The following is a 12,346-nucleotide window of genomic DNA, read 5'->3' as shown; positions in this document are numbered from 1 at the left end:
ATTATCTTTCATTTTTACATTTGATGATTCACTAATTCACAAACCTCTAAGTACTATTTATATGCAACTATGCACTTTAACTGTCCTCAGCATCCAGTTGACCTTTACACAAGATATAGCTCTCATTAAAGTAATTAGCACCTACATAGAACCAATATGATAAAGTGATATATTTATGTGTACTCTTTCAACCATTAACTTATCGCCTCAGGTGACCATTCACTAAATCACATTTTGGAAATTACTGACCATTGCTAAGTATTTAATTCATGATATTACTCCTCTGCGCTTGGGTTTCAAGATTACACTAGTTTTCTTGTGTGCTTCAGTCGGGTAAACCTAGTTTCTTTGCTTTGTGCTTTCTTTTGGCCTCATCACAGGATTTGTTCATGATCTTGGTGCATGATTAATCGATGACCAGAGGCTGTCTGCAGGAACTATGCAGTGTGATACAACAATGCATATCTAACATATGCTCATGTTGGAAAACTGCTAGTAATAGCTACTGCTGTTGTGATGCAAGCAAATAGGGATACTCATGTTCTACTTGAAGACCATAGCCAGGTATTTGCCCCATGACTCACTCACTTGATACTGGTTCACAATAGGGCCCAGTACCGTTTACATCAGTTAATCTATTTATGTCCCCCTACATATACAACTGTAAAACATGGATACCGGAGGTTGCTGATATCTGAATGCAAGTCATTACTTGGTTTCAATCCAAACAGGAGAGGCACGCAGAGACTTACCTGTGTACGTTTGAGAGGCCAGACATGAAAACAACATTTAAAGAAGAGTGAAGCATAAACAGCAAATAGGGAAGACTCTGGAGTAACATATGAAGTTTCTACTCCAGAGGGTGGCAATTTGAACGAACAGTCTTCTCACAAGAGTTGTGAGATAAAATACTAATCTAAATAATTGTTTAAATGCCAGGGACACACGCGTTAATATAAAATGAATTAAGACTAAGCACATCCTTAATTTCAGTTGCCCGGAATGTCATCAACAACACTGGGACTATTTTGGATACCAGTTGCCATTTGCATTGACAGATTAGGGAGGCCACTCTAGCCTCATTGTTGCAAATGTACACAGAAATTTGTTGTCTCACGGAATAATGGGGCAGCAAAATCCAATGTGAACAACCTTGTTATTAAGGTAGAGTGTGAGAGTGGTTGGCAAAGTCCTTCTGCCATAACGACTGACAGGTATTGAAACATCTGTCCCCATGTTAACATCAGATAGCCTTCAACCCAAAAATGTTTGATATTTTTAAGTATGGCTGCCCATTTCTAAGATGTCCCTCAATGACAATTACCAGAACTCTTCTGAATCCTATGGACTCCTTCCACTAATGCCTCTATTTGCCAAAAAGGACTGGAACATTGGGGCAAGAGTATATCCAGTCTAAGATGCATGAACAAGTGATTTAATTAGGCACAGAAAGTGGTGGTAACCTGCAAGTTCCTAAAAAAATGAACTTTTTTGCATTTTTCGAAGTGCTATTTTAGCAATTTAGCAAAAACCTACATAGATTGCATTTTGCGAATCTAAAATAGCGAATCAGTAAAATTCGCTATTACAGACTCGCAAAATCCAATGTTGAAACATATGGCCCTTAAACCTTTGTTTCACTGAACACATAAATCACTTTTGAACTTAACTTTTTGGCATATTAAACTCAGTAAAATAAAAATAATCGTTGTTTTTTTTTAATCCAGGCTAGACAAAGGTTTAAGTTGAGTTCGCCAGCTTATTAATACTAATATATTTTGCTGGGGCTCAACATGCTTTTACGTTGCTAAAATAATTTTGAGAAGAACTGTAACGCTGTGTATCCTTTACATACAGAAGCTCTTGGCTAACAATACAAGTAACATGTCAGATAGCAGAATTTTACAATCTTTGGTTTATCTTACAAAAGCTTCTATTCTTTACAAAATGATTACACTTTCTAACATAGACAGACAAAAAAGATACAGAATTGCAGTGCAAAAGTGATCTATGCATTAACTGGCCTATTGGCCTTTGGAATAAAATATAGCTGAAAATCCAAAAACCCCTTGAAGCTGCAAATATCATTCATCCTTAATTCTTCATATATAGCAGACCACTTGTAACACCTCTACCTTTACTGAAAAGTGCTACACTGCACATTAATTACTGGTTTTGTAAAATTGCTGATGCTGATACTTTCCAATTCTGGTGCTAGAGCACTATAAAATATTGAGCTATTTTATTGTGATTACATTTCTTTGCAGTATTATAGTGGAATAGTGAGAGATGCCGTGCTTTACAAAACAACTAAATAAATATAGAAAAATATGTATGCGTTTTCATATCTGAAATATTTTTGGTTTAATATTTGCCGGCAAAATATACTTTTACATTAAGCTGGTAAGAGTATTAGGTATTTATCCTGGACATGTACAAAACAAATCAGTCGCTAGACTTGAGTTCTTCTGGACAGCCTTATCATACAGTGTTGTCTCTAGTATGGCTCAGTTAGCAGCCGTGCAAACTGTACATGGCTTAGAGGCTGAGATTATATGTTTTACATAATTTACATATGATACAATAATGTTCTGTTCAATTTAAGTTTTGGTGATGTTTTCTAACATGCAGTCATGTTGAGTAAGACTGAGTATGATATAGTATGCCTGGTCTGATTAACAGAGCTCCAGTTTCAGTGTAATTCTAGCCTTTAATAATTAAGTTCTTAATGCTATGCTAAATGCTGCTTCTTATATTGTCATTCAACCTCACTTATAATCTATGCAGTTTTTTTCTACAGAAGCGATAAAATCTCTCGCTAACTTACATATCTGCATATGTTCATACATATTTTTAATGCTACAAAAGCCAGTAGTCGGGCTCACTGATTTCAAGGAATTAATTAACATTTGAAACACAAGAGTTCCTATTCTAATCAATGGGGGTTCCTGAGCAATAGACGTGCACAACAGTAGGATAGCAATTAGGTCAGTTAGAATCATTCTCAAACATTGAGGAATGTTGTTAAGGATTAAAGAGAACAGTCTTTTTGATGACATGGATATAGAGAATACAAAAAGAATGGGTCATTTCATGCAAGCCTCTGCATACACCCGAACATAAAGGTGATTATAATGCTATATGAGAAACCAGATTCCTGCCATTTAGCAAGGGTCTGTCAATCTAAACTGCCTTCATTCGAATTCTCACTGCTATGTCTATATAAAAATAGGTACTTTGCTTCATGTCTGGAATCTTCGTTCCCAGTCATCACCTGACAAAATGGAGCCCTAGCTCCTTACACGTAATATTTTGCTTTTTCATATAAAATAGGAATGCACAGGAAGGTTTATATTTACATGGCAGTCTAACTAAATTATGTAATCCTAACCACAAGTACACAGCACAGCAGTCAGACAGTGACATTTCTAATATAACAGCAACAAAATGCCTATGCAACAAATACACTCCGCAGACAATATGTTGTAGAGGAAAGTCATCTATTGCAATAACACTGCGTCCCAGCCATGCCAGCAGCTGAGGAGAGAAGAGAAATCGTTTCCTACTGAGCCAGCCAGAGGCAGGAAAATGCTGTGATACTGACATGAACACCGAAGGAAACAGTGGGTTCTTCTCTCCAGTTGAAATCTTCACGAATGTCACTGGTCCTAATTCCCAAAGAAATTCAGAAATCTGCACCTAAGGTTTTCTGACCCTAACATGAGAGTAATCTATGGTTTTTGGCAATTCAAAATGTTTTCCAGGGAAATCAGTGAGAGACACGGATTTTCTACCACAGTCAAACGTCTAGTTATTCAACGTTTTTCATGCAAGCATATGCATGTGTGTGTTTGTATACACACATGTGTGTGCATGCAAGACATACACTTTCTTTTTTGTTCCCCGAAGGCAAAATAATTTTACCAGTGGCCAAACACCTTCTCTTACACCTGCATCATTTTTATTGGGTGCTCCGTTCCCCTACCAACTCTTTATAGGGTGAATGGAAAGGTATTTACTCCTGGCCTAACTACAAGTAAATCTTCATCCTTTTCATGTAGCAAAGGGTTAGAGAAGAGTTTGGGAATACACAATGACAAATGTTTGTGGATATTCAGTTCCTTAAATGCCTACTCACTGCCCAACCCGACTCACTGTTAGATATATCTTATCCGAAATTAAAAATATATCCGATTATAAATACAATCAAAAACGGTTATATGTGTATCTAATTGAAACCAGCCTAATAGTTTTGAGACTCTGTCCCACTGTGGTTCGGTAACACACGGCAGCTAACCTAACAGGGGGAAATGCTGTATCCTTGTCTGAAACTGAGAAGCCATCACTGACCATAAGCCTATTTTCATCACGGTTCAAAACAAATGCAAGACTAGAGTATTCTGCTTAAGTGACGTTTCTAAATACAAGATTAATCAAAGGATAGAGCAAGTATACCTCAGCAATCTATTTGCAAAAATTAATCTCCTTAAAATGTTCTACAGTGTGTTAGACAAGTCTTTTTTATTACCTGAGCAATGTTGCTAATGACTTGTGGAAGCATATTCAGTGGGAATCTTAAGATGTTGAACAAAGAAAGAGAAACAAATGCTTTTTCTGCGTCGAGGACATTCTTTTCATCCACTGAAACATACACAGCGAAAGTTGTCAAGGCAACCTGAAAAAAACATTGAAAATGTGATTAAAGTTTATGGAATCAACCTAAACAAGACACATAAAAGAAATGATTGTGTACTGCACATTTTTTCTACATTCCTTTCACCAGTATTCACTGATGATCACTACTAATGGCCTGATTACGAGTTTGGTGGTGTGGGAGCGGGTCAGCACGCCATCGACCTGCTTCCACACTGCCAAACTCGACCACCACCAGCCCACCAGATTACAAGTTTCCGCATGGTTTGGAGGGAGAGGGGTCTTTTAGCGGTTACGTGGCGGTGCAGTAAAAAGGCTCACAAGTGAGCTTTAGCACTGCAGATTCAAGGGAGTGCCAAAGCCCGTTCCTACATGGCATGGTCTGTGAAGGCCATGCTGTACAGGAACAGGGGATGGATGCACACAGGGAGGCACACCATGTGTTCTCATGCATGCATCCCCTTGGCCCTGAGGCAACAGGGGGCCATGTAGGGTCTCCTTAGTGCCCTTGTCCCACAGTTCTCATGGTGGACTAACCGCTATGAAATGTGTCTGTGAGGAAACTCAGAATATGCTTAGCAGTGCCACAGGGACACTGCCAGTATATTGGTGGGCAAATTCTGTAGCCTTTCTTCTACTGGGAATTGAAAGGAGGAGCAACTGTCTATCAAGTTTGTGTACCCTTACAAAGGCAATAAGAAACCATGCCTGAACTGGAAACTATGCATAATTCACAGATTTTTATTTAAAAAAATGTATAAAACTATAGCAGTCCTAAATGTCAAAATATCATTCAGAGAAATATACTTTTAAAAGACTATTATATTAAAATATTGACAATCAAAATATTGTGGTGGCAAATATATATTGGTAAGTATAGATTCAAATGCTGAGCAATGTCAAACACTCACCTCCAGTAAGAGATGTGGGCCTAAAGCCATCTTTTTCTTTGCTCACCACAACAACCCAGTTTGGACCCAACCATATATGCAAATCAGTCTTGATTATCCTCCCATGGGAACATTCAAGCTCGAACTGCCAGGTCAGGTCCTCCCTGGCCCGGAAACAAGCATTATAGGATCTGTTTCAGAGTAACAACCCACATCCGCCAGGCATGGCGAGCACAGGACCCACATCTGGGCATATTCGATCTACTTGGAGTTACAAATGCATAAAGAACAATTGATTGACGGAATGCGGAACAATGTCAAATATTCACTCCAGTCAGAGATCAGGGCCAAAATCCATCTTTGTTTTGCTCACCACGCCATTCCAGTTTGGGCCTGACCCAGTGGCGGTTTCTTCACTTGGGCGGGGGAGAGTTACCCCCCCCCCCCTCTGTGAGCCTCACATGATAAATAAAATGGGAATGAAAAGATTTCATTGCCATTTTATTTTTCCGACATGCGCATTCACAACATTGAGGCAGCCGAAGCCCAGAGGCATGGGAACGTGTCCTCTGCTGTCGATTGGCAGTAGAGGACAGGAGCAGTGGCTGCCTGGATGCTCCAAAGTGCACATGCCACTTTGGCCGGCTTTCTTGCGCCAACCAAAGTGACATGCACACTTTGAAGCTCGCCACCTATCTTTCTTAGACAGCTGGGTGGAGACCAAGCACAGGCCTACAGGGCCTGAAGGAGCGTCCAGACAGCCCGCTCCATCCTAGTGCTGCTCTCATAGCATGAGAGCAGTGCCAGGATTGGTTAAGGGAGTTGGCTGGGCCTATGCTGCAGCGGAGAAGAAAGTTGGGAAGAGCAAGCTAGTGCAAGACAGGTAAGTGATTTTTTTATCTTTACTTTTGCTCCTGCCCTAGCTTCTATCCCTCCGTCTCTCCACTCGGTGGTTTGCCACCCCTAAGTGGCCCTAGCTGTCAGCCGCCACTGGGCCAGACATATACAAATCAGTCTAAAACCCTGCTCCCCATGGAAAAGTTCCAACCCAATCTGCCGGGTCAGGTCCTCCCTGGATTGGAAACAAGCATCCTAGGACAGATTTCAGGGTATGACCCTATATCAGCCAGGATAGCTTGAATCCAGTGGCATGGTGAGCACAGGACCAATGCCTGGGCATACCCGTCCCACTTGGGGTGACAAATGCAAAAAGAACAATTGATGGACGGAATGCTGAACAATGCCAAACACTCACTTCAAGTCAGATGTTGGCCTAAATACATTGTTGTTTTGCTCAACACGCCACTCCAGTTTGAAAGCAGTCAAATGCAAATCAGTCTGGACCCTGCTTCCCATGGGAACAGTCCAAAACAATCAAATGCAAATCAGTCTTAACCCTGCTTAAATGGGAACATTCCATGCCCAAACAGCCACCAGGCCTCCTTGGACCAGAAAGAAGCATGATAGGACTGGTTTCGGACTATCACCCTTCATCAGCCAGGAAAGCTTGAATCCGGTAGCATGGCAAGCATGGGACCCACGTCTGGGCATACTGTCCCACTTGGGTTATAGAGATTCACTATTTTTATCTCCACATCTATAATCTGTGCCCTAAAGTAACTATAACTCAACGGACACTGCTAATTACTTCCCAAATTACATAATTTATGGACATGTTCTATAAAATCATTGATATCATCACTAGGGTGGGCGGAACTATTAATCAAAGGAATTTGGTAATTCTCCATTACTCTTGTAACGCAGAATTACAAGGGGCAGGAGGAGGGAGCAATCCCTCTATGTTTAAAAATCACTGCAGATTATATTGTAATCTGCACTGCTATTTAAACATGAAGAGACTGCTCCCTCTCTTGGACCAGGTTAGAAATCGCTGCACAGCACAGCGTTGCATACATCTCAGCGCCCTTACATACTCTGTACTGATCATAATATATAATATACATACTGGGTCTGCTCTATCTGGTAATATAGTGCAATGATACTTATGATACCTCCAGTATGAAAATTTAAAACAGCAGGAAGCTGAATTCAACATTAAGGGGTCGTACATATTTGTCAGTCCTATAGACATGGAGGTGAACCACAACTGTTTGGTAAAACTACAGCCTACAGGTCTTTCAGAGTCATCCTTTTAGTTCTAGGGTCATCGAATTTGGAGCCTGTTAAGAGGTGAATCCCGGGGCCTGCAGCTACTGATGAAGTTTATTAACTGACATGATTTTAATGCACAGTTTTGACTAGTGACGACAAGAGGTTAAAAAAAATGATAATAAAAAAAGGCTCACTAATTTATGTCATGAAATGTGTATGTCATGATGTAGTTCGAGGCGGAAGTCACATGGTCCTTCCATATCACCAAGGGTTCTTTAGCATGTTATCTGGTTTCCTGTGATTCATTAGGTCAAATATTGTGAGATATAATTTCAGGTGATGCTATCATAATTCTCCTTAATAGTTTTTCAAACCTGAAAACACAGTTCTTCTTTTTGGATGCTGAATGTGCCACTATACAGACCACTTCCACCCCTGTGGCAACGCCAAGCTACAAAGCTACTGACATGTTGCAGTTTCTGTATCAAAATGGGTTGATTGTGTGCATGTTTTCTATGGCGATGCATTAATTAATCTAGGTAGGCCTCCAGGTGTAGGAAATCCTATGAGCAGCCCGAAACATGAAGACTCCTGCATAGAAACAATCATGGAGCCAGTGCATTGCTTCCCTAACATTAAGTCTTCAGTAGGTTATGAGTCTTTGTGTGTGCCATCAGAACTACAAAGAGAACAAATCCATAATGATCAGTCCCATCCGACTCCGCCGACTTTATTGATTCAATGAAGAGTGTCTGAGAAGTGGCCTATGCACTGCAAGTCCAGGGATTGATATTAATAAGAATAGAATTAAGAAAATAGTAAGATGGGTCAGAAAGGGTATAATTAGGAATTAAGCAGGAATTCCTAGGGTAAGAGTACAAAATCAATTAAAAGCAATTGGGGCTATCTAAATTAAAATGACCTCAATGCTGACAGTATGATAAGGAAGTTCGCAGGTAGAAATAAATGCTCTAGGACATATGGACAAAGAAGCTGAAAAAGAAAGAAAGTTATGCAACTCTTTTACAAACCATTCATGAGTCTCCAGTTCTAGAGTCGACATCTCCAGAAGGACAGAAAGTTTAAGTGACAGTCCAGAGAAGAAATTACAAGACAGTGTAAAGTTTCCCCATAAATCATATCATTAGTGGTGCAAGAATCTACATTCTTCTGGAAGAGAGAAGCATAGCATAGCTTTTTAGTAAATCTGCGTCCAAATGTTTTTCAAAAGCCATTGAAAAATTGTCATGTGATAGCACTTTCTGGGATGCACTATAACGTGAGAGGACACTACTTATTGTAATCCCTATGACAGTTGTGCTCCTCAATATATCAACACAGCTGGTATGCAATAACTGCTGTACGATAGTGCAAGGGGCTACCGGTCAGTAAGCACAAATTGGTAATATTAAGCACTGATGCAGAATAGGACAACATTGCTGTTCATTCTGCCTGTTGTGCTGCTCCATGTATTTCTCATTAAGTTAGTCTGGCTCTTCAATGATGTTAACAGTGGTGTGCAATAAGTCAGATTGCTACCAAACGTGCAAGGAATGCTGCTTACTGTGACAGAGGTGCTGCCCCTTATGCTCGAGGGAATTTGAAAGGATCAGGTTGTAATTTTCTTCCCCCTGGGGCAGAAAGTGCTCAGAACATATTAATAGGCAATGTCAGGAACCGGAGAGGGTTCAATTGTAGTTGCCAACATTATGAGCCCATTTTTAGCAATACACAATCAAGTGATCAAAAGGGACCCTTGTGGTGAGTGTCAGGTTAGTTATCTGGTGCCTGTGTTACTCAAGGGAAGTTAAGCATGCGTTTGCCCATTACTGCCACTTTTCCTAAAAATTCAGGAATCACTCATTACTACAATGGCAATGAATTGTCAAAATCTTTCTCCTAAAACCATTGCCAGGATTAAAGCTGACAGGCAACGAAGCTCAGCACCCAAAGATACTGTGCTGCATTGCCTGACAGTGAGGGAGCAGGAGAGCGCCATATTCAAATAGAAATGGCTCTCTCCTCCCCGCACCCTAGTGCCAGTGCTGATTTCAGCTGCAGAGTGAGCCATAGCGTAATAGCGCTAGGGTGTGTGCATGAGTCTAGCACAGGTTTTGTACGGGAAAGGAAACCTTCCTTCACAAAATACTATGCTTAGACCAGTAAAAAACGTTTCTTTGTATGGATGCTGTACAGTGCTGCATGCATGCAAAGTCAAAAAAGCACGGAGAAATGAAAACATTTCTCCGATTAAAGCCTGCTTTTCAGTGGCATTAAGAGCTCTCAAGATGGCCGCCTGGTAGGAGCTCCCGTGAAGAGCTCCCAGTGCTGGGGATCCCATACCGGGCTTTATCCCTGATAGCACCCACCAGCCCGTCAGAACGAAAAGCAGAAAAGTAACTGGAGCAAAAGTAACTGGAACAACATGTAACTGGATTGCCCGAGTAACTGGATTGCCCGAGTAACTGGATTGCCCGAGTGCCCGAGTGGTCCGCTGACCCGACTCACGGAGGTTGGAGCCAGAAGCTGCGGGAGCCTGCTGAGCCGCCACTGGACACAAGCCCTCGCGCACCTTCATCGCGACCGTTTGCCCGGATTGTCCACTGACCTGATGAAGGTGGCGGGACCCTGAGGAACCGGGAGCCTGCTGAGCCTCATCGCGACCGTTTGCCCGGATTGCCCACTGACCTGATGAAGGTGGCGGGACCCTGAGGAGCCGGGAGCCTGCTGAGCCGGCACTCTTCACCGGTGACTGACGCCTGCGGAGCCCTGCAACCTGCCACTGGAGCCGTGTCTCCAGACATCGCGGTGCAGTTGAAGCTCCGGGGAGCCTGCTGAGCCGGCACTGCGGATTGTCCCGCGCTCGACCCGCACCACGGCAGAGGTCTCACGGCGGCATCAGGGGCTGAGTTAGGCCCCCCACCCGCTCCACGGCAGCTGTGACCAGCGGGGAACAACTGAAGTGTAGATCCGCCGGCTACACAGCAGTGAGCAACGGCGGCCTCGGTGGGCAGAGAGAGCTCGCCCCGCCAGAGACAGAAATAGCGGCAGAGTCGAGGGCTGCTGTGACCGGCCCACAGCCTGAAGCTGCGGGAGCCTGCTGAGTCGCTACTGGCACCGCTGCTCAGAGGAGTAAGAATCAGGAGGCAGACGGGAGAGAGAATGGTGAGGAATGAGAATGGCAAGTGTGAGGAGTGAGAATTGCGAGGAGTGAGAATCAGGAGGCTGACGGGACCGGAAGGAACTAGGAGGGACGCCGGATTAGTGGAGGCTGGAGGTGACAGTGACATCTATGGGCTGAGAGTGGCCCCCATCCAGACTTGTTCACGCTCTGATTAAGGACTACAAATGCAAAACGTTGTTGACAAACCTAACAGGCTCATGGTGCAGACTGCACATAAGGTATTTATTTCACCCCACCCTCCTGCTCACTTTGTCTAAGCTATCTCCTTTGTTCAAAATGGCTGGGGCCATAAAGCTGTGGTAATAAATCCCCCTCATGCCTCCGATGTCCACGAGGCTCCCAGCTCAACTCCCCCACACAAGACTACCAGAAGTTGAGATAAGCCTCCTTCCCAGCATGCTATGAACAGGGCTTGCTCTAATGGAAAGTGAAACTGTCCTTCCTGTGCTCAAAGTAATAGCAGCAGACAGAGGACTAATTCCCATATCTCCCATAACGGTTCGGCCATCTTAGACTGTCTAGCCTGGGCGACCACCATGGACTAAACACTCCTCAGGACTGAGTGTCTGCCTGTCTATAGTGGTATTACACGTCACTATACTATACTATATGCCCTTCTACAGTGGTATCACATGTTCTATATTATATGTTATTACACTATATGTTTATAGTTGTATTTTACTACGCTAGTCATTCCTCAGGACTGAGTGGCTACAGCTGTATTTTATTTTCGCTAGTCATTCCTAAGGACCGAGTGTCTACCCTTCTACAGTGATATTATATGTTACTATACTTTATGTTACTATAATATATGTTTACAGTAGTATTTTATTCACAGGGGCATTATATTCCTAGCTGGATCTTGCACATATCACTCTGTCCTCACCTGTAATGCACCGATGTTACCTCATTTATATACATCATATGTTTACACGTCAGACGAAGATAGGGTGTCTACCTTTTACAGTGGTATTATATGTCTCTATTCCTAATTGTATGCTGCACATTCCACTTTTTCTTTACCAGTATGCGCCGATTGCTTCCTCATATTTTGGCTGCTCACTAGGGGCACTTTTGGTCTCGTATAATTGGGTTGCAACTGTATTTTGTCTACTGACTCATGTACCTCATTTGTTATTGACTACTCACTATGACTACTATGTGACACTATATGACTACTCAGTATTCTGGCTACGGACTATTACACCTCATTTATACTGCACATCCCACTTTTTCATCACCCTATGCACCAATTGCTACCCCATATATTGGGGTTGCTCACTAGTGACACTTCAGGTCTCATATAATTTTTGGTTGTAATTGTATTTGGCTACTGACTCATATACCTCATCCATCTTTGACTACTCACTAGTGTTACATAGCATATAACTTCTGGGGCACCTTCTCTTGCCACTGATTCAGGCACCTCAATTATTTAGAAACACCCATTGTTGACTATTCACTATTGTCACCTTTGATTTTAGGTATCTTACTATCTGCACTGGTA

The 12,346-nt window shown here is 42.3% G+C and overlaps 1 protein-coding gene across 2 annotated transcripts in view; it reads right to left on the bottom strand.

Moving 5' to 3' along the window:
* The window catches only part of ABCC3 (ATP binding cassette subfamily C member 3), a 708,094-nt gene that overhangs the window by 258,497 nt on the left and 437,251 nt on the right, over positions 1–12,346 (bottom strand). For both annotated transcript variants that reach the window (XM_078654774.1, XM_078654775.1), the window contains exon 13: positions 4,529–4,675. In XM_078654774.1, the coding sequence (XP_078510900.1) occupies positions 4,529–4,675 (147 nt within the window). The remainder of the gene's footprint in view (positions 1–4,528; positions 4,676–12,346) is intronic.

The sequence above is a fragment of the Lissotriton helveticus genome, chromosome 7 (assembly GCF_964261635.1).
Source record: "Lissotriton helveticus chromosome 7, aLisHel1.1, whole genome shotgun sequence".
Lineage (NCBI taxonomy): Eukaryota > Metazoa > Chordata > Amphibia > Caudata > Salamandridae > Lissotriton > Lissotriton helveticus.
The sequence above is the reverse complement of the archived record's forward strand: the minus strand, read 5'-3'. Positions and strand labels throughout refer to the sequence as shown.